We start from the raw sequence: 22,348 nt of genomic DNA on the forward strand, positions 1-22,348 counted from the left end.
ACTTATAACGAGGAAGTTAAATTGGAACGTCATTACAACAGGAAACATTATATTGATTTTACAAGAAAGTTTTGCGTTATAACGACATAAATTATGTTTAAATAACAAAAAAACTCCCAAACATCATTTATGTTATAATAATAATAATAATGTGTAAAAAGTGTCAAGAAAGGAGAATCTTTTTATTAACGGCAGAAAAACGACGCAGTGTCGTTGCGAGGAAGCTATTTAACACTTTCTTGTAATATTATATTTTGATGTTGTTTGACGCCTCTCTGCTCCTAAACGCCTCATCGTGGCAGCTCAGATATCCCAGAGAAGTCCCAGTCTGCCTGTTTCTGACAGGCCCTGAAGGAGTCCTGTGACCACTCCCCTCAACACAAACTCCTTCAGGGCCTGACTCACCTATTGTGAATGCAACGCCCACAGAGAAATGCCATAGAGCACAAACACTCCAATCTTCAATCAACATCCACATTCCACCTGCTCCACCGAGCGCAGACGCACTGATCTCTGCAACAATCTCTGCAAGGGCAGAGCCGTCTGTACTTCCTGAGAAGGCTGGGGTCCTTCAACATCTGCAAAAAACTGCTGCAGATGTTTTACCAGTCTGTGGTGGCCAGCGTGCTCTTTTATGCTGTGGTTTGCTGGGGAGGAAGCAGCAAGAGGAGCGACACCGGTCGACTGGACAGACTGGTGAGGAGAGCTGGCTCAGTAGCTGGCACAGAGCTGGACTCTCTGGTGACAGTGGCAGAGAGAGGGACCCTGGACAAACTGCTGTCCATACTGGACAACACCCACCACCCTCTGCACAACACCATCACCAGGCAGAGGAGTGTGTTCAGTGGCAGACTGCTGTCCCAAGTCCAGCTCCACCAACAGACTCAAAAACTATTTCGTCCCCCATCAGACTGTACAACAGCTCTCAGTAAAGGCAGAGAGGACAACAGACAACAGGACAATCTCCTCCTCCATTTGCACTGTTTTAATTTTAATGTATGTTTTGTATGTTTGTATGCTACTGGATGCTTGAATTTCCCTCAGGATAAATAAAGTCTATCTATCTATCTATCTATCTATCTATCTATCTATCTATCTATCTATCTATCATCAAACTGCTGAGAATTCACACTGTCAGAAAATAGACCAGCAAAAGTTCACAGACATCTGGCAGGCAGCGGTTTTATTGCTCTGTAAGACTCCAGTGAGCTGCACAGAATTATATAAGCAGCTGGTTTGGGGGATGGAGGCTCTACAGGGAGAAACAGGCAGGAAACAGGTCTGAACAGGTACCAGACTGAGGTGAGTGTGAGAACTAAGGCTGCAGACTCACATTAACACACCTGGTTCAGGACCAGATTCAGACCCACTAATCACCCTCACACCCTGACACAGGTCCCACTGTACATATTACACACATTAGTGGTGGTAAACATGTTTGTTTTCCCAATCAGTGACCACTGTGGCTGCAGTTCCTCTACCGGCCACCAGAGGCTCCAGCAGGGAGTCCCCCTCCATATTAACCAGCACAAATACATGTTTACAGCCTGTTGGTCTCTAGAGCTCACTCCCCCGTTAATGACATCTCTAATTCATGTTTTAGTCTGTTCACTGATATAGGGGAATAGAAATAACATGAAAATAATAATAAAAATGAAAATGTATAACAATAACAGGCTAAAACAGTACTTGAACACTCACACTGTTTCTACAGTAAAACTAACTCTGACTCTGAGATCTTTTTTCACCACAAGATGTCACTGAATCAACAACTGCTCCTTTAAAAGTAGTTTAGAGTGTCTCCAGACGCAGCTGTGTGAACATTTGTGTTCACATAAGTACACAAACCAACAAAATACAGAAGTCTGTACGTGTTTTTACACATTTTAATGTGGAAATGTTACAACTTTAAATGATCTAGGTTAATTTGTATCATCCACGTTTCCAATGCCAGTTGTGTTTGCTTTGAAAGTGCAACCTGTATTCAAACAGTGTGACGTTGTAAGTGTGTACATAAAAAAAGAAAATAAGAAGAATAAGAGAAAGAGGAGTTCAGTGTGCTCAGTGGTAGCTGCGGGCCTGCTTGCGGTTCTCCAGCAGCAGAACCACCAGCCGGTTCTTGAGCGTGGGCAGTTTGCTGCTGTAGCTCTGCTGCAGGACGGAGGTCAGTTTGCTGCGGAGGCTCTGGAGGCTCGGCAGGGAGACGCAGTCGGGCACGTTGAGCAGAGTGTGGAAGAACTCCAGCCACAGGTCGCTGTGGGGGTTCCTGTGGACCACACACAGAACATATTATTACGGAAAGCTGAATGACAAAAAGACTAAAGTTCTAATCCTTAAGATTTTCATTAATTCACCTGAAAACCTTTAAAGGGACATTGTGTAGGAATTTCTCCCATCTAGTGGTGAAATTGTATTTTGCATTCAAACGAATAGTGCTCTCTAGTGCCTCGCGTTTTCAAATGCGTATTGCAACTACGGTAGCTGTTATGTACCAAGAAGCCTACCTGTGGAGGAGAAAGCAGGCAACTTCAGCGTCCCTTTGAAAGTCTTTCTCCTTCATTAGCTCTTTCCACCTGGGAAAAGCTACCCCGATGTTTACCCTCGTTTTTTGAATTCACCGGTCACGTTGCCTTTTTAATTCCCTTTTTGGCTTTGTTGGTGACGAGGATTCCTTCTACTGTGGCTCGCCATAAGTATGATCCTCCATTACTACCTAAAGGGCAGTGCAGACTTTCAAATGTGCCTCTCACTGATCTCCTTCTCCGTTATAGCTGGTTTCAGGTGGACTTGCCCGTCCAATATATAAACAGATAAGAAATTCTTCGCTTACGAGGATAAGTCAGATCATTGGCAGAGGTAATTTTACACCAATGAGGACACATTTATGAATGAAGACATTGATTTTAGCTAATACAATACTTAAAACACTACACAATGTCCCTTTAAATCTTTGAAACCATTTAAAGGTTTAAAAACCTTTTAACTCTGCCACTTCTGAGCTGGATTCAAATTACTCACACAGCCTGTAATTCTGTTCTGTTTCATTGTGATTGGATTGTTGGATTACAGGAGACAACAACAGAAAGGTTGTATTGTTTATATATTCTTTATCAAACTTTTGTAAAATGTTATCAAAATCTCATTTTATAGAAAATAAACTCAATAAATAAAAGAAACAAAATCAACCCTCTGCAGGAATTACCTTCTAAACACGCCGTTCGTCTTCCACACGCCACCTTCGTTTGTGACTTGCATGTACGTCCCAAACAACATGCAGTAGACGGTCCCTGCTATCCCGAAGTAATCCGTCTACACACACACACAGACACACACACAGACACACACACACACACACACACAGTGAGACTAATTAAAAATGTCTGAATTGGTGAATCACATCGTAAGAACTGTGTACAAAATAAAAGTTAGCACTATCTCTGTTCTGCTGTATTAATATAAAACTTAACTAACTCACCTGATAGTTCCAGGGTTTCCCGCTGAGCATCTCCGTACACTGGAAGCCCGACGTCAGACACTTGCCAGTGAAAGCAGTGCCTTCTGGGTAAAGCTCCATGTCGATGCTCTGTCCGAGGTCTATGAGGACGAGGCCGTGGTCCACGTTCTCCGGGTCGAAACACCGGTTCTCCAAGAACCTGAGACAGAAACAACTGGCTGTTACATATTGTGAAAACAAACGAGGAATCCTCCCACTGATCTGGATTACTGCTCGCTACCTCTCCCCCAGCAGGAAGTTGTCGGGTTTGATGTCGGCGTGGACGACGTGGATGCGGTGCAGCTGCTCCACCATGTTCAGCATGCAGACGGTGAAGTACATGACGAGAGGCTGAGGCATCACCTTGTCGCTCAGGGTTTTATAGATGTTCACTGCGTTCTGAAAGTGGAGCCACAGTGTCAGGATACAAACCATAAAGGTACAAAGGATATGAAGGACATCTCGTATTGGTTCCACACAGAACCATCAACACACGTTTTCCTAAAAACACATTGAAAAGACTGAAAAATCAAACTTTATATAAGTAACTTCATTAATCCGTCAGAATTATATTTAAGACATTTTAAGGCCTAAAATTCAGATGCTGGGATGTTAGACCACGTAAGTGTCTCTGAGGCGATCGTACCAGCAGGGTGCCGTAGTTGTGTAACTCGGCGAGCAGCACGCTTCCGTTGTGGAAGAGGTGAGCCGAGTGGATGCGGCTGTACAGGTGACGGACGTCGGGCCGCAGCCGGGCGTCCAGCTGAGTGTTGATGTAGAACTCCCAGGGATAGGCTGGCTTCTGAACCTGCAGGGACAACCAGGAGACAAAGAGTACGACCGCTGTGAACACAGTCGGGTACAGGACAAATACCTGAAGCTTCTGAGGTCACCGCCGGCTTACCTTTAACACCATCCTCTCTGAGGTCACAGGGTCAGTAGCCTGGTAGACTTTAGCAAACGCACCTTCTCCGAGGACACAGTCGACTCGCAGGGACGCGTTTCCTGTCAGACAGAAAATATTTTAAATTCAACTCATCCCTTCAGCTCAGAGTTCATCAGGAACACGAGCTGTTCCTCTGAATCCCTCGGTCAGTGAAATAAAACCGCTCTGGTTACCCATGCTGAGGGTGGTCTTTGGGGCGATGTTGGGCACGTTGCACCTCCAGGTGGTGCAGCGGGGGTGAGAGGTGAGAGGCGGGGTGAGTCTGGACAGCAGGTCAGACATCAGTGCGTCGTCCCAGGGGTCCGAGACCAGCGGGGACGTGGCGGTCCTGGCCGGCGTCGTGCTCATGGACACGTCGGTGCTCAGCCTCGGCCCTCTGTCTGGACTCATCATGGGTTCGTCGGCGGCGCCGAACTGCGGCGCCGGGCTCATGGGGACGTCGGCACAGAGCTGCAGCTGTCCGGGACTCATGGGGACGTCCCGGCTCTTGTTCAAGTCGGCTTTCTTGAGCCGACGGGGACTCAGGAAGGCATCCAGGTCCGGTTCAACTGTGAGCTCGGGGCTTCTGATGGCCAGCCACTCGGGTTTGATAGCACCCTCAGGGCTCATGGGAACATCAAACACTTTCTGGGCTCCTTGTGGGCTGGCGGGTTTGTCCAAATCCTCCATGATGGAAAAAGGTTCGTTTCTGGGTCTGGCTGAACTCTGGGGCTGCTGCGAGATCAGAGAGACCTGTGCGGGCGGCTGCTCGGGGCTCGCGTACACTTCCCAGCCGGGCCCTGCGGTCCTGGAGACGGAGGAGTCAGCGGGACAGATGGTCTGGTCTCTGAAGGAGAGCACCGCCGGAGGGGGGGGCTGCACCATGGTGATGGAGGAGGAGGTGAGGCCGAGCTGGGCCGTGCCGAGCCCCTCGCTGACGATGGTGCCGTGTCTCTCGGAGGAGGGGACCAGCTGACTGACGGCCGTCTCAGAGAGCTTGTCGTTGGACGGACTCTGCTCCATGATGGGACTGAGACACACAGAGACAGCCGTATTGTTAATGTGTTTTCATTAACTTGCTTCATCAGCAGCTTTATTTGGATATTTCTAAAGGCCGCTCACGCTCTGAGAGTCGAGCAGGGACGGAATGGTTACCTGAGCTTTTTCGGCTGTCGTCTGATGAAAGCTTCATCTCCAGTGTCACAGTTGTTCTCTGGAGGGGCGAAAAACAAGAGAAGAAAGAGAGATTAAGTTATAAATTAGAATAGCTTCAGCTGAACTGAGTGTGTGTGTGTGTGTGTGTGGTCCAGGTGCTGTACCTTGGTCCTGGAAGAAGTTGCTGTTGGAGGGGGTTTTGTGTGTGAACGGTGTGGAGACGAACTGAGCCAACATGGCGAAGTCGGTGGTGCTGTTGGGACAAGCAGCCAGCGAGTTGAGGCTGTTGTAGCGAGCTCCCCACATGGTGCTCTCGTCCGGCATCAGATCCTGAGGAGTGTCCTGATCCCAAAACACAGACAGCGGTTAGAAAGAGAGCAAAGTGTTTCTGTTTGGAGCCTCTGTGCTGCCTTCAGGTACTGTAGGGCCGTTACCAAGAGTTCAAAACTACGTCCATAATATAAATAAAATGAAGGGTACATGTTTAAAAGTGATTGAAGTTTCTACATTATTTAAGGTTTTTATACCAAGCATAGTGTCATTTTAAGGTTTAATATAATTACATTAAATCATTTAAATAATATATTTGCTTACTATAAAGTTCTCACTATGATTATTTCAGCTTTCAGTAACTGGTTCAAAGAGAGGATTGCCACCGACTGTCAGTAGTGCACGCTCCCTCTCTCCACTGTGTGTAAAGGACGGGTAGAGTCTGGTGATATCTGGTTTCCTTCATACTCACGTTGGGTTTGTTGGACACTGGGATCTCAGCCAGAGCTCTGATCGGTTTGGACTTCTCGACCGCGGGAGCAGCAACACTGAGCAGAGAGAAAGTAACAGGAACATTATTCATATAGATTTCATTCTGATTGTTCATCACAGAGTCACAGCACAGAATATAATAGGTAATATTATTAAATGTGTCTACTTTGGTTTAACAGGATATATTGAAGATGTTTTATTGTGTTATTTACCTCCCATTTTCTTTGTCGGTGTCATCCTGGAAGACGGAGAACGGCGCTGTGGGCGGGGGCTGGGTGAAAGAGGAGGCGCCGCCTTCAAAACATAAAGTCAATAAATAAATGTAAGAATAATTTACTTAAAGAGGAAATATGATAATTTCTGAATCTTTCATCTACAATAAATTCAGTTTAATTAAAGTTTGTTTCAACAGAAAATATCACAATCACCTCACAACTACAGAAGAGAGAGAGATAAAACTGATGATCCAGTTTCTAACTCTGCTCTAATTTATTATTCTGGAAGGTTCTACTAGAATAATATTTTCAGGTTCTTTAATTTAAATTCTTCTTCCAGGTGAGTTTTAATTTAATATAATCACACATATTGTTTCTGTCTTTTGGCTGCAAATTAAAACTCACCTGGAAGAAAACATGAATGATTTTAGTCCTATTGAGACTCTTGTGGCCAAAACGAGTATTACAACAACAAACACTGACTTTAAATACAGTGGAGGAAAACTATTTACATAAGACTGAAGATAATGAATCAGCAGTATTTTGTTTTTTGAAACAAACCCTACAAACTTTTCTGTTTACAGAATATTTACCGTTTCTCGGGCAGCCGGGGTCAACCTCCCTCTCTGCAGCATGGAGCACCGACGTGTTGTTGAACGGGTCCTCGAGGAGGGTCGGCGCTTGGAACATGTCCATTATCACATCTGGATGACACAAAACCAGATGTTATTCACTGTGATACGACATTAAAAGTGCAACAGAATTTGGTGCTTTGCCACCATAAAGTGGACTGCTGAAGCAGTCGGCTGTAGGGACACCTGGAGCAGGAGGACCGGGAATAACCCCACAGCAGAAAGAGTGAAAGTAGAGAGGCTGTTGTGCTCACCCAGTGCTTCTCGTGTGTTGACAGTGGGTGACGGCAGCACCCTGGATGGTGTGGCCTGAACATAGCCCAGTGAGGTGTTAGGAGTGATGTGAGACAGGTTACCTGTGCCGCCCTGTGACACTGACAGACACACAGAGGAGGTTGGAAAACACTCACAGGGAGCTGCGATCAGACGACCAACGGCTGCTTTACTACTACTACTACTTACTGTTGAGCTTCTCCTCGGGCTCTGGCGGGTAGCAGACATCCCTGATGGCGAGACGGAAGAGACAGCAGGTTAGAATAATATTATACAGATTTCTTCTTCTCCTGCGTCATTCAGAGATTTCCAGATTTGCTAATGTGAGCGAGGAACTGAAACACAATTAAAATGTTCCATGACAACATAAAGATTGTTGGTAATTTTAAGGTTTTCCCGGACACGTCAATGTCTCTCCCTGCGTTCACCCCTCTGCTCTAGAACAATGGAATATAGTCCGAATAAACACTGGTCTCCTCTTTCTGCTACCTAATAACAGATCTACTCACTGATGTGTGGAGGCGTTGTGCTCCGAGGGTCGACAGTTCTCCGAGCTGCTGGGTTGAACTCGACCGTCCCAACAGAGAACATCAGCGTCAGCGGCGGGGACGCAGGCGGGTCTGTGGAGCGACACGTTCATCTGCTCGAAGCTCACAGCCTGCTGAACCGACCGAGGCTGAACCGTCAGGGTCTGGGCGACAGGCGCTGATGTGGGTGCTGGTGCTGGGCAGTGGACGCTCCTGTCAGCCAGGACCGAGGGACTAGGGGTTCCCTCTGAGCTCTGGGTCTCGCTCTGCCACTGAAGGGGTTCGGGGGCGGCAGCAGCCTCGTGGATGAAGGTCGGCTCGGTGTGCAACCTCAACCCGAGAGAGCGTCTGTTGCTCGGACGGTTGGAGGGTCGAGGGCGCCCAAAGGACTGCTGGGTAGGGTTGGGGTTCAGGCTGGTGGCTGTTTCTGCGACAGGCAGCTGCAACAAAGAGAACAGGTTAAGATCGTCTGCATACAGAGGGATTGTGTTTTATTTATATTAAGATTACACAACAAGAAAAAAAGAGACCAATGACAGCGACATGAGAACAGTTCAGCAGAGGTTACAGACAAGAACATATAAATAGATTCAGTGCTGCTGTTGATCAGTTACTCCATTAATCGATCAGTTCTTTGGTCCTCAAAAACAATACGTTATTAATAAGTCAAATAATAATTGAGCACGTGTGTCAGCTCCACGTAGAATATACTTGTTTAGGAAGTTTTTGCATCGTCAACCTTCTGACAGGTTTTCTGTACACGAATCCAAAAACGCTGTGAAGCTAACAGCAGCAGTTTACCGGGGCAGTGAATGCATCACTGAATCTGCAGTCTCACCCTCTGTGATGAAGGCTGGCTGCTTAGACCTCCACAGACCTGCAGATCCCGGTTCACAGACTCCAGCATACGTTTAAACCTCAGGATGTCCTCCTCCTGCTCCCTCAGCATCTTCTCCTCTTCAAACACACGTTAGAACAAAGTTAATAACTCCCTGCTGTTTCTAACCCTTCACTATCTCAGAGCAGATTTGGTTCTTACTGATTTCTCTCTGCTCCTTCTCCTGCTCCTCCCGGAGCTTACGGAAGTATTTTGCCGCTCTGACCTCCTCGAAGCAGAATTCAGACTCCTCGCAAACCAGCTCGTCCGTATTGTAGGCGGACACGGTGGGAACGCTGGGGCCCTGACTGGAGGGGAGCATCCCCGACGTCTCTGAGCGAGAGACTCTGTGGAGGATGAGGGAGACACACATTCATTATAATACCACATATTGGACGGCTGATATCAGCAAAGACCCAACAGTAACTCACGTAACGACGGTTCTACGAGCTGCTGGTTTCTGTACACAGTCCACACAGGCCTGAAACAGAGGATGAAGATTATTGTTTGAAAGCAGCCGTTGGGGGTTAATAAACGCTCATTATGGACATTCAAAGACACACACCTTGTTTGGAGCCACGGGCTCACTGTGTGTCGGCATCTGGTTGGTTAAACTGGAGTTTTGCAAAGGGTTCAGAACTCCTGCTTTATACAGAAATGAAAATAAACAGTTATTAGCTCACACAATATATAGAAGACTTCTCATTTTTACAAGTAAATAAACTCTTACCTGCTACGGGGGCCTGGATTCTGGTTCTTGTTTCAAACTGCCTGAGGATCAGATTGTTTTAGCACATTACAGTTATTGTTGTTCATTATGGTGACACTGTGTTAGACATTGTAAGAGACGTCGCAATGTACTGAATCGTAACCCGGGTGTCGTGATAGTAGCCCCGGTACAGTGGTGGGATGTAACGAGAAATAATACAAGTTGATGTCGACGTTGTGAAAGCGTGACGGTATACAGTACGGTACCGCAGACACCCTAACCCCTTCAGCTCTCTGCTGCATGTACACTTTATACTTCTTTACCTGTATTCATGGAGAACAGTGTCGGCCGGCTGGGCTTGGTTCTCCATCGCTTTCTGGTAAACAGCATCAGCCTGTTCATTCATTCCCCTCTGCTCAAACTTCTGTGCCCAGGCCACGTAGAGCGCGGCCGTCCTGGTGCCGACGCCCTTACTGAAGACGTAACTGTAGAGCGCCGTGGGGTCGGGGTAAAAACTCGCCTGTAAGAATGAAGAAGCGCTCACGTGAGGGTTCAGAACAACAAACTGTGGGTGCATCATAATGTGATATTACACTCAGACTTACACATTTGATGCAGTGGTTCACATATCTGAGGTCATTTGCGTATCGCTCGACACTCAGAAACATCTTCACGAGTCTGTCGAACACCAGGGACATCCCACTGCGAGCGTCTGCAGGCAGAGACTGCTCCAGGTAATCCACGAACCTGCACAGACAGAGGAGACACAGTGCAGTCAGACAGGTTGTTAAAGCTCACCTGGAGAACCTTTACTCTGAAAGGGTTGGACAGGAAACACAACCCAGGATTACAGCTTTAAAGAGGTTCTGTATCATTGTTCTGTTGTCTACTCACAGATTACAGAGTTACTGTTGCAGTAATCCAAAAGTAACAGAAAGTAATCAAGTTACTTTAATATTCTGACACTGGGATTAGGTTACTGACTACCTTTTTAAACAGATAATTAGTAATTGTATCAGATTACATGAAGAGTGTGTGTGTGTGTGTGTGTGTGTGTGTGTGTGTGTGTGTGTGTGTGTGTGTGTGTGTGTGTGTGTGTATGTGTGTGTGTGTGTGTGTGTGTGTGTGTGTGTGTGTGTGTGTGTGTGTGTGTGTGTGTCACTCACTTGTCCCATGGATCCAGCGGGTCGTCTCCTGTGTATGAGCTCAGGCTGCTCTCAAAGCTCCTGCAGGATGAACCCAGGGAGCAGAAGTTAGCAGAAGTTAACGGAAGTCAACGCAACGGCTAAACGTCACATTAAAGTTAGCAGGGATTCAGTTAGCCAGCCGCTAGCACGAAGCTAACCGCGGGTAACTGTGGACTTACTGTAAATAAGCGGAGACATCCATCTCGCGTTGTGGTCGATCAGTCTGTCCTATCGATTGTCTGATCGGGTCCGTTTCATCCTGTTTGTTTCTGTCCGACGACGTTTTGAATTTTCGCGCTCAGCCAATAGCAACGCGAGCGTTCCAGAAGACCACGCCCCCGGGACCTGACGACATTTCCGTGTTCGAATACACAAAATAAAAGCACGAAAGGAGTAAAACCTCCAAAACAAAAGCACCATTATACTTACTGTAAGATGATTTTATGTCCATTACTTTTTATTTTATTACAATATACAATTAGGAATGTAGTATATAAGTATATAAGAAGTTTTTATTATTTATTTATTTTCAATAATATTTCTTATTGTTTGTTATTATTTGGAGTTTTTGTATTGTGTTGTTGTTCTGTGGTGAATGTGAATGTTTTCATTAACATTAACTTTATGAATATTTGTTATTTCAGTGACTATGTGTGTCTATGTGTGCTGCAAATGATGTTATATGTTTCTTACATTTTTTTATATATTTCTTTTTTATGAATGATGCGCTGACTGGAGAGCACTTTAAATTTATATATATATATATTATTGATTAAAACTAAACATTCACGTTGTCATTGCATAGAATGGAATATAATAAAATATATTTATTTTGCGGTGGAGATTATCCCAAAAACAACAATGTTGAACACAAAACAAGTCAGGAACGAAGACATAAATGAACAAACTAAATAAAATGAATGTTCTTCAGAAAGTGTAAGAAAGAAATCCTTTTTCCTAAATACACTGAAGATATTAAGTTTTATATTTGTTTATTAATTTTAGTAAAATATCAACGTAATAAAAACTGTAACTGTTAATTTAAAAGCAGCTGTAAAGTATTATATTAAATATAGAGGCGTTATTATGGGTCAGTGCGGCTCTGTGATGGTGATTCACTGTAATCGATAGTATTGATCGGCTCTTGGTGCCCGGATGTGCAGAGAGCTGAGCCGCCCGTGAGGAGCCGCGTGAGAAACCCCGTACACGCAGGCAAGCAGCAGAGCTCGCGACGTTACGCAGCCGCCATTTTGTTTCACCGGGAGTAAAGAAACCGAGCAGAAGCGCAGCGGCGGGAATATTCCCGGTTATCTGAAGCACCTTCACCACGGCGGAGCGGCATCGAGCACCCGGTATATAGAGTCTCAGGGTACGTACACAGCGGGCGGACGCGCCCCGCGGCCCCGGTCGGTTGCTGGGTTACCGCCCGGTGCTCACCGGCAGCCGTTAGCCCGTTAGCTCCTTCACACGGCTAGCCGGCATTTTGAGAACCGGGCCCAGTGTGAGTGACGGTCCAACTGCTGTCTGACAAACACCCGGTACCGGTCGGTTTTATTATTATTGTGTTTAACGGCGTCCTCGTGCAGCTCGCACCTGCACGCGCGCACCGGACACCGCGGCCCGTGATGTGCACGAGCCAGCGCCGCTAGCTAACGGTAGCTAGCGTTAGCTTCCAGAGGCGTGGTGGTTGTTTGTAAACGAGCTGCGGGCAGCCGGAGGTTACCGGTGGGTTGGGCGGTGCTAGCGGGTTATCTGTGAGGAGACAGCGACGACACACCTGTGGATAGGTAGACATACCTACACAGGAGCCACAGTTTATCAACGGGAGAGCAGTGATCAGCAGTGATCGATCAGCAGTGATCGATCAGCAGTGGCGCCAAACCACACATCTAAAGCCTCGGACTCACTACCGGACGGTTAACGTTATGAGCTCCACTTTCAGTCTTATAATCGGGAGTCAGTCACACACTACAAGATCTTACACAGCCAGTGCGACTGATCTGTCTGTAATCAATACTCATCATCAATCAACCTGATCAGCCTTCAGCAGTCAGCTAGTGTTTCTGTAGTGGAGACTAAACGTTAACAATGATCCATATCAGCAGTTTGAATCCAACTAAAGCTCCCTGCACCAAACTCCCTTTAAGAAATATCACATTTTACAATTCCTAACGTGTTCGTAACAACACGTAACTCTAGAACCGGCTAAAGGCCGTCATGTCCACAGTCTGACTGTATACAGGATCAATATCATCCATACAGTACAGTGTATACTGATCAATATCATCCATAAAGATACAGTGTATTCTGATCAATATCATCCATAAAGATACAGTGTATACTGATCAATAATCCATACAGATACAGTGTGTACTGATCAATATCATCCATACAGATACAGTGTATACTGATCAATATCATCCATAAAGATACAGTGTATACTGATCAATATGATCCATACAGATACAGTGTGTACTGATCAATATGATCCATACAGTGTATTCTGATCAACCCCCGGCTGCAGCTCGTCCCCCCCCAGTGGTGTAACCGTACTGTAATAATGTGACCCGCACAGATATCTGGAGACATGGCCGAGGATCATGTGAACGGGAACGGTACGGAGGAACCGATGGATACGACTGCAGAACCGACACACTCAGAACATTTCTCAGCCCTACTGGAGGCTGGGTTACCCCAGAGAGTGGCTGAGAAACTAGATCAACTTTATGTAGCAGGTAAGTTCTGTGTGTGTGTGTGTGTGTGTGTGTGTGTGTGTGTGTGTGTGTGTGTGTGTGTGTGTGTGTGTGTGTGTGAGTGTGTGTGTGTGTGTGTGTGTGTGTGTGTGTGTTAGTGTGTGTGTGTGTGTAGTGTGTGTGTGTGTGTGTGTGTGTGTGTGTCAGTGTGTGTGTGTGTGTGTGTGTGTCTGTCAGTGTGAGTGTGTGTGTAGTGTGTGTGTGAGTGTGTGTGTGTTTTTGTGTGTGTTGTGTCTGTGTGTGTCTGTGTGTGTGTGTGAGTGAGTGTGTGTGTCTGTGTGTGTGTGACTGTGTGTGTGTGTGTGTCTGTGTGAGTGTGTGTCTGTGTGTGTCTGTGTGTGACTGTGTGTGTGTGTGTGTGTGTGTTACCTGCTGTGTAGATGACACTGGAATAATAGTGTTGTTGTTGTTGTTGTTGACAGTGTGGTGGGTGTAAACAGTGATAATGTGGCTGATATATATTGAACAACCTGCATTGATCAGCAGATTCTTCCTGCAGTCAGTCTGTAATCTTGCTGTTACACATGGTTGGTTCTGGTCCTTTCTATGGTGGGTGATATGGTTAAATAATAATATCTCCTTATCTTTGGGGATTTGGGTGATAATGATAATCAGTGGATATCTTTAAATGTGATGTGAATTGTCTGAGTTCGGTCTTTTTACCGCTGACAGCTCCAGAACTCATCGTCCGGGCCCCAAGGGGGGAAAAAGTGAACAGATTCATCGTCCGAGCGCCCAGGGTCAAGGTTGAACAGATTCATTGTCCAGTAAAGGTTGAACAGATTTCAACTTGAATCTTTCTGAGCGATAAAAGTATTTTGAAACTAAACCATTTCCATGCCAGAGAGTCACCCACGTCTCCCCTAATCATCTGAAGTGTTCAGGGACTGGAGCTGTTTGCATTTTCTCTCTACCATCACAACGCGCTGCTAAACTGTTGCAAGGAGGATGCTAGCGAGAGGTCATGTGATCACGTAGGCCCACTAGTCATGTGACTGAATCCTGCCATGCTGTAGAGAGCGCTGCTGCTCCGTGTATTAATGGATGGGAGGAGTTTCCGCGGGCGTTTAATTGTTTTTGGCGAAGTAATTTAAAAACTCGATAATGGAAATTTGCACATCGTCAAAACAACAACGATATTATCACAAACGATATCGGCCACCTCTAGTCCTTTCATGGTTTCCATTGGCTCACTATATGATATGTTAAAACAGTGGTGACGTCATCGTTAATCCCTCTGTAGTATAATCCATTAAACTACCCGAGAACTGACAGAGGGAAGTTAAAGGTGAAGAAAGTTCCTCTAACTGCATCTTGTTTCCTGCAGTGTCAGTAGGTCAATAATAAGTTCCCTAGTATTTATCCTCTTTACATTTATACAGTCACTCACTATAGTGCTGTGTTTATGGATCATTGTACTGAGTGCTGTCTGTGTGGGTGTAGGAGCTGGGTTGAATGGGTGGTGGATGTGATCAGCAGTAAAGGCTTTAAGGAAGATAGAGTGAAGCCAGCTGCTACTGTGGTGTACACACACACACACACACACACACACACACACACACACAATAGAGCAGCTGTCCGGCTGCAGCAGGTGAATTGGATCCAGGCTGCTGGTTGAAAGTGTAAATGTAGCATCAGTTTGTTTGTGCTGTCTTGAGGAGATTGATTGTGTTGAGAGTTGGCACTGTGTGGGACTGTAACTCATTACTGGGACATAATGAAGGCTTTGTTCCTTCATCTTCTGTTAGTCAGTGCTAACCTGCTCAGATGAACGTGTCTCTCACACCACACTATGTTTCTGCTGTGTTCATCAGGCCTAGTAGCACATAGTGACCTAGACGAAAGGGCTATTGAAGCTTTGAAAGAGTTCAATGAGGAGGGAGCCCTGCAAGTGCTGGTCCAGTTCAAAGAGAGCGATCTGTCACACGTTCAAGTAAGTTTAATGATGTGAAAGACAAAGCTGCGTGTGTTCAAATGTTTGTTGGACAACCTGTGTTGCTTTTTAAAGAGTCGGTGAATGTAAAGTTTGAACCATGTTTCTTTGTTCCAGAACAAAAGTGCCTTTCTGTGTGGGGTGATGAAGACTTACAGGCAGAGGGAGAAACAAGGGACTAAAGTTTCAGACTCCACTAAAGGACCAGATGAGGCTAAAATCAAAGAACTCCTGGACAGAACCAACTACACACTCGATGTTACAACGGGCCAGAGAAAGTATGGCGGGCCCCCACCTGAGTCGGTGTACTCGGGTGCCCAACCCAACGTTGGGACAGAGGTACACTTTGATATGATAATAATAATAATATTGGGATGTTATAGTATTCAGCAGGTTTCTCTTTAAACAACTTCTAACTTCAGTTGAATCCATAAAGAAAATGTTTCCCAGCCTAACAGGAAGAGAGGTAGTTGAGTCTGTGATTGGGACGTTTTTAAAATGTTTTTCTTGTATTTTCTTCTAGATCTTTGTGGGGAAGATTCCCCGCGACCTGTTTGAAGATGAGCTGGTTCCTCTCTTTGAGAAGGCCGGTCCTATCTGGGACCTCCGGCTAATGATGGACCCGCTGAGCGGCCTGAACAGGGGATACGCCTTCGTCACGTTCTGCACTAAAGAGGCGGCCAATGAGGCGGTGAAACTGGTGAGTGTGTCAGGAAACGCAGCGTTCAGCAGAGCCGTTGTCTCCTCTGGGAAACTAAAGTTGGGACAGTAGCACAAACAATAACTTGGAAATAAAGAGTAAACTTAATTAAATGAACTGTAGATGAAGAATTTCCCCTTTTGTATTAGGTTTTCTGTAAATGTTGTGTTGAACTGGACACATTCGTCGTCTGCCATCATCATATCTGTGGTTTGTGTCTTGTTTTCCTTGTACAGTGTAATAATCATGAGATCCGCCCTGGCAAGCACATCGGGGTGTGTATATCTGTCGCTAACAACAGGCTATTCGTTGGCTCCATTCCCAAGAGTAAAACAAAGGAGCAGATTGTTGAAGAGTTCGGTAAAGTCACAGGTAAAAATATCTTTATTTAGGGTTTTCATTCATGTAATAGTTCTCTGCAATGTTTCCTAATGTGGTTAACTAGTTGTTCGACCATTTTAATAATCTAAAGCACTTCTATCTGACCTCCTTACAGAGGGCCTCAGTGACGTCATACTCTACCATCAGCCCGATGACAAGAAGAAGAACCGAGGCTTCTGCTTCCTGGAGTACGAAGACCACAAAACGGCCGCTCAGGCTCGCCGCCGGCTAATGAGCGGCAAGGTGAAGGTTTGGGGCAACGTGGTGACGGTGGAGTGGGCGGATCCCATCGAAGATCCCGACCCGGAGGTCATGGCCAAGGTGAGCTTCAACAATCACAATATTACCTGATAGAAAACAATTACAGTCTCACGGTCACTTGAACAATGAAGTTAAAAGTGAAAAATGACAGAAACTTTTGGTTTTTTAGATTCCTGAAAAACAAGTTGACTCATCCTGAGGGCGTATTCTAATTTTTCATCCAGTGTTCTTATGAAGCCGCTGACGCAAAGTATTTCTGAGGTTGGATCTCTGGTCTCACTGATTACTGTACAAGAGACCAACGTTCTAACTGGATTCAGCGATTCTGGTGAAACTGGATCAGATCTTATGGAGGAAATATTTCCTGGTTGTCCCTCTGACGTCCTCCGGCTGCTCAGCTTCAACTCTGTTTCCTGATGGACGGGTAGCTTTAGCTAAAATAACTGCTAACTAACTAAGCTAAGAGCAGCTCAGTACTGGTCAGACTGGCTCTGTCGATCCATAAACACCGATCAATATCTGCAACCCTTCCTAGCTGCCTGTTTCAACAGGAAACACATAAATATGAGGAAGCAGACAGCTCTCTGCTTCCTGTTTCTCCACCAACATCTTCAGATGTAATAAAGATAACAGGCTTTACACCTCTAATGTGTCTCTGTCCTCGCAGGTGAAGGTTTTATTTGTGAGGAACCTCGCCAACGGTGTCACAGAGGAGATCCTGGAGACGTCCTTTAGTCAGTTTGGAAAACTGGAGCGAGTTAAGAAGCTCAAAGACTATGCTTTCATTCACTTTGAAGAGCGGGACGGTGCAGTGAAGGTACTGAAGACAGCTGTAGTTATTATATATATTATATACTGTAGTTGGCTTTAAAGGCAGAGATGTTCAACGTGTTTGGACTCTTTTTCTCTCAGGCATTGGACGAAATGAACGGCGCCGAGCTGGAGGGAGAGCCGATTGAGATTGTTTTTGCCAAACCACCAGATCAGAAACGGAAGGAGCGTAAAGCCCAGAGACAAGCAGCCAAAACACAAATGTAAGAACCGTCTCTGCCGGTCGGTCGTTGCTGTTTCTAACCACCGTCCAACCTGAACCTCTTTATTCTGTCTCCATTTTTAGGTATGACGACTATTACTACTACCCTCCCCCTCCCCACATGCCTCCTCCTGTCCGAGGCCGGGGCAGAGGCGGCAACCGGGGCGGCTACTCTTACCCCCCCGACTACTACGGCTACGATGACTACTACGACTACTACGGCTACGACTATCACAACTACCGCGGCGGCTACGACGACCCGTACTACGGGTACGACGACTTCCAGGCCCCGGGACGAGGGCGGGGAGGCAGCAGGGGCGCCCGGGGCGGATCCTCTCCGGCCAGGGGACGCGGCGGCGCTGGCGCACCCAGAGGCAGGGCCAACTTCTCCCAGCGTGGCGGACCCGGACCAGGCCGCGGAGGGCGGGGCGCAAGAGGAGGCGTGCAGCCGAGAGGGCGAGGAGGGGTACGTGGTGCTCGGGGTGGCCGCGGTGGAAATGTAGGAGGAAAGCGCAAAGCTGATGGGTACAACCAGCCAGATTCCAAGCGTCGCCAGACCAATAATCAGAACTGGGGCTCTCAACCCATTGCTCAGCAACCGCTCCAAGGTGGTGATCATTCTGGTAACTATTCCGGTTACAAATCCGACAACCAGGAATTTTATCAGGATTCTTTTGGGCAACAGTGGAAGTAAACCAAGTAGGGCTTTGATAACAAAATCCGTGTTTATTGTTTTTGTTTTTGTCTTTTTATTTAGAGACTTGATCTGATTGGCCCTCAATCCCATACGGTTGCCTACGTTCTTTTTTCCTCAAAATTGGTGACATCTGGCAAGATCTCTTTTTGTACATATTTTAATAATCCGCTTGGACTCAAACAGTAGTCTCACTCCCACCTGTTTCTGGCGAACTGGTTTTATTCTTTTTCCTTTTGTTTTTTTAAAAGATGGTCGTTAAAAAGATTTTCCATAACAAAGTTTGAAAAAAAATTTTAGATGCAAATATGTGCTCGAGCTGTCTATTTGGCTTCTAGCTTTATGTATGTTTTTAGAACTTCTGGTTTCCATGTTTTAATTAGCTAACAGCAACAAAGCATATGTCTCCTAAACATGTATTTAAAACAAATGAAAATACAATTTGTATTGTCACAAGTAATGCGTGTCTTGTTATTGAAAAGAAGAAAAAAAAAAAAAAGGACCACCGTAGTCCTATTTTTTGGCTTTACATTTTGGCTTGTATTCTTTGCTGTTTGTCTGCTTTAATAAACATACACGCACACGTGTACAAAACTTCAAATTGTGTTGCAAATTCATGTTTCGGCAAATTCTCTCTTCAAATTGCCTTCAAAATTTTAAGGCTCCTTGTGGAAGAAAATGGATTAAAGGTTTGCCAATGTTGGCCCCATGCTACAGTGTCACCTTGCATGCCATCAAATTCCAAATCACCTTCTAAAGTCGGCATCTCTCAAGTGCTCTGTGCAGTGACATACTCCATCCTTTATGAGTTCCTCTCATGTCCAAAATGTCTCACTAATTGGTGTCCTAAATTCATTTCTGAGCGAGCCCCGCCCCCCGAGAGTCATACAAGTCCCTGTTGTAACAGCGGGGGGGGTCAAAAAGCACAATTTGATTTGTTAATTGTAAAGTGAAGCTTTTCCTTGTCCCAGAAGGATCTTCTAGCTGTTGCAGGCCTGGATATATACTAATCTTGCATGTTTTTATCTGGAGGTTTGATATGGTGCTGCTGTGGGAGATAACTGCCCTGCATGACCTGCTCGTAGTGTTTATGTTGCTTTATAGATTTAATGGCTGCTCCTCCCTCCTCCCTCTCTCTGCCTGTCTGAGCCACGTTTCACCTGCCGCACCTCCAACTGTCTCCTGATCCCTGTCGTCCTCCTCTAAGGCATTGACATGTGCATGTTACAGTGTGTGAATGCTGTTGTCTTCATGTTGTTCCACTGCAGTTAGGCTGAGCGTGCGCGCGCAGGCAGTACATGTGTGTAGATGTAACATGATGCTGTTGTCCATTCTCTAATTGCTTCCTTTTGTTACCTGACTAGCAGGGAAAAGGGGTCGAGGCCGGTCCTGATGTGTCGCTATGAAGACTGACCGGTGCATGGCGTTAACACTGCAGGCTGCCAGTGGATGGAATGGTAAGGTCACCTGACTCAGTGGTCCAATGGCGTTCCAGCCTTCCTGTTTTTTTTTTTTTTTTTGTTTTTTTTTTTAAGGAGCACGTCTCCTGAAACTGCCACGTTTGAAGATAATCAGAAGAGCAAAAAACTTTTAAGTTTAGACTCCCCGAATGGACATGGTTCTGGAGAAGTCTCTGCACTTTGTTTTTGTTTGGAGTGGTTTAGTGGAACTTTGTTTGAGCTCTGAAACTACATCTTTGTGACGGACTACACGTGATGATGTGATGATCAGCGGTAGCGTTGAGGCGATCAACCCGGTGGGAAATGGTTCTCTAAGCCACAGAGGGTCCGTTAACTACCTCAGATTTCGAGGACTTCGCCCGCTCTGCCCCCGTTTTGTACTGGAGGAGACCGTGGCGGGGGTTTGCCCTCCCTCCACCTCAGAGATACGCACAGTCAGCAGCAGCAGCCGCCATAGACCTCCTGTAATGAGCCTCAACAAGCTGTGCTGTCTCTACACGGACTGAGTGAGGATGTAGTTTACAGACAAACTATTTTATAACTGTTTATTTTTCTATCTTAAATCAGTGGTTCCCAACCTCTAGGGGGGCCCAAAGCTTTATGGGAGGGGGGGGGTCACAAGATTTTCTTCATTTTAAGGCGTGCTAGGAAACTGTACACAGCAGGCCAATATCTCAGAATTTGGTTCACCTGTCTAATAGAAGAGCGGCCAAGTGTCAGGGACAAGAATACACTGACTTTGTCAAAAGAAGCCTTTTAAGTTTGTATGATTGTTAATGATGATGATGATAATAATAATAATAATAATAATAATAATAATAATAATAATAAAATATACTTAATACAGAGAATTGTATAAAACAAGTTCCCCAAACAGGAAATAACCTGCTCAGAATAAATTCAGATCTCTCATTTTACACCAGCGTCCTGCTGTCACTGAGTTATTGTCTCATTCTGAATATAATATGGAATATAATATATCCATTAAACTGGTCAGGGTCCCTAAAGGAAAAAGGTTGGGAGCCACTGTCCTTAATGCCTGGAAACCACAGTCATCCTTTGTCTTCCACGATGGGAAACTGTTGCTGTTGTTGTTGTTGTTGTTGTTATTTGTAGTTTGTAGATTTTATGTTTGTTGAATGAACAAGGTTGCATCCGAAGCCTTTTATTGATCAGGACTGGAAGAAAATGAATTTATCTGCAGCTCCTGAAAGCTAAATGGAGAGAGTGATTTGTAGGTTTCACATTGTCACAGTAGACTGATGATCATGCCGTATGTGTGGTTGTGACAAACTGTAGGATAAACTGGTGTTAACTCTTCTTACTATCAGTATGCACATTATACTGGAGGTCAAATGTTCAGAGTTTAAAGGAGCAAATCCATCCAGAAATAATACTAATACTACAACTACTGTTAGAGCTGCACAGGTTAATACCCACGTGGCTTGTGTTCGTCAGTGAGGGGTTGAGTTGTGCTTTTTAGCCAGCTAAAGTTCACTCACCCGGCCTTTTGATCCTCAGTCTGTTATTTCTCAACCAACCAACAACTAGTGCTGCAGGATCCAGTAAAAACATCACGCTGCGATTGTTATAGGATTCATGATTATTGTGGGAATCATCGTCGCATCACAAATTCAATTTTCACTCAGATTTATAAAAATCATGTGAAATGTGACATTTTTTGGGTTCTGTACCAAACAAACATATTTTCTTCCATCTAGAGAACATTCATATCCCAGAGAGTCTCTACAGCTTTACAGTGCTTCATTATAACAGTTATATCTTCTACCTTCAGCAGAACTGTACATATTACCATCAGTGTGTTTGTCAGTCTCTGGTCCATTAGTTTCCACTGAAGGTTTAAAGATAGATGGTAGATTTGAATCAAACAGGAGGAAATGTTAAAGGACTATTTCCTGCAGCGGATTAATCTGCATTTGGTGCTCCCTTACGTTTTCTCCCATCCAGTGAACTTGGTGACATATGTAATGTATATGAACAGTAACTGCAGGAAGGTTGTGTAAAACCAGTGGAAGAGTCTGTATTGTGTATTTTATACATATATTGGATCTAAGCAAACATTCATTCAGTTTTCTTCACATTTCGATGAGCTGTTGAGTTCCAGGTGTGCAGTGTGTATATAGTGTTATTACACAGCTTAAAGTCAGCAAGGTGTTCTAGTCTCAACATTTCATTTAACTCAAAGTGTAAAATTTAAAATCAAACTAACCCATGTTTGTAAGTTTAAAAACCATTCTTGGTCAACTAGTTTCAGTAACTTTAAATCACTTCATTTTGACATTTTTATTTGTATTGTGTTTATAGTGAGACGTACGTAATCAATAATGTTTGTTAAACTTACAAAACTGAGTTTGTAA

At 45.2% G+C, this 22,348-nt stretch overlaps 2 protein-coding genes across 9 annotated transcripts; one reads left to right on the forward strand and one right to left on the reverse strand.

The window, feature by feature from the left end:
* Positions 1–1,871: 1,871 nt before the first annotated feature.
* On the reverse strand, positions 1,872–11,193 carry bub1 (BUB1 mitotic checkpoint serine/threonine kinase). 3 transcript variants are annotated; one of them, XM_051409004.1, is made up of 24 exons: positions 10,935–11,190; positions 10,735–10,794; positions 10,174–10,315; positions 9,892–10,088; positions 9,590–9,630; positions 9,425–9,501; positions 9,291–9,340; positions 9,022–9,206; positions 8,821–8,939; positions 7,965–8,422; positions 7,645–7,685; positions 7,437–7,556; positions 7,144–7,254; positions 6,548–6,629; positions 6,316–6,391; positions 5,738–5,915; positions 5,574–5,631; positions 4,613–5,448; positions 4,398–4,498; positions 4,140–4,301; positions 3,735–3,892; positions 3,476–3,653; positions 3,203–3,309; positions 1,872–2,266 (listed from the first exon to the last, which is right to left on the reverse strand). In XM_051409004.1, the coding sequence occupies exons 1-24, from the start codon at positions 10,955–10,957 to the stop codon at positions 2,062–2,064; spliced, it is 3,765 nt and encodes a 1,254-aa protein (XP_051264964.1). In that variant the 5' UTR covers positions 10,958–11,190; the 3' UTR covers positions 1,872–2,061. The 3 variants fall into 3 exon arrangements, with proteins under 3 accessions (XP_051264964.1, XP_051264963.1, XP_051264965.1); XM_051409003.1 differs by having other exon boundaries at positions 9,425–9,504; XM_051409005.1 differs by lacking the exon at positions 7,437–7,556 and having other exon boundaries at positions 9,425–9,504; positions 10,935–11,193.
* Positions 11,194–11,958: 765 nt separating this feature from the next.
* Positions 11,959–20,887, forward strand: syncrip (synaptotagmin binding, cytoplasmic RNA interacting protein). 6 transcript variants are annotated; one of them, XM_051409152.1, is made up of 11 exons: positions 11,959–12,124; positions 13,331–13,490; positions 15,323–15,441; positions 15,559–15,780; positions 15,965–16,141; positions 16,378–16,513; positions 16,638–16,843; positions 17,451–17,600; positions 17,696–17,817; positions 17,901–18,439; positions 19,875–20,887. In XM_051409152.1, exons 2-11 carry the CDS (start codon positions 13,343–13,345, stop codon positions 19,901–19,903), a joined length of 1,848 nt encoding a protein of 615 aa, XP_051265112.1. In that variant the 5' UTR covers positions 11,959–12,124; positions 13,331–13,342; the 3' UTR covers positions 19,904–20,887. The 6 variants fall into 6 exon arrangements, with proteins under 6 accessions (XP_051265112.1, XP_051265113.1, XP_051265115.1 ...); XM_051409153.1 differs by having other exon boundaries at positions 19,878–20,887; XM_051409155.1 differs by having other exon boundaries at positions 17,901–18,282.
* The last annotated feature ends 1,461 nt before the right edge of the window (positions 20,888–22,348 follow it).

This window comes from Dicentrarchus labrax, unplaced genomic scaffold (assembly GCF_905237075.1).
Source record: "Dicentrarchus labrax unplaced genomic scaffold, dlabrax2021, whole genome shotgun sequence".
Taxonomy (NCBI): Eukaryota; Metazoa; Chordata; class Actinopteri; family Moronidae; genus Dicentrarchus; species Dicentrarchus labrax.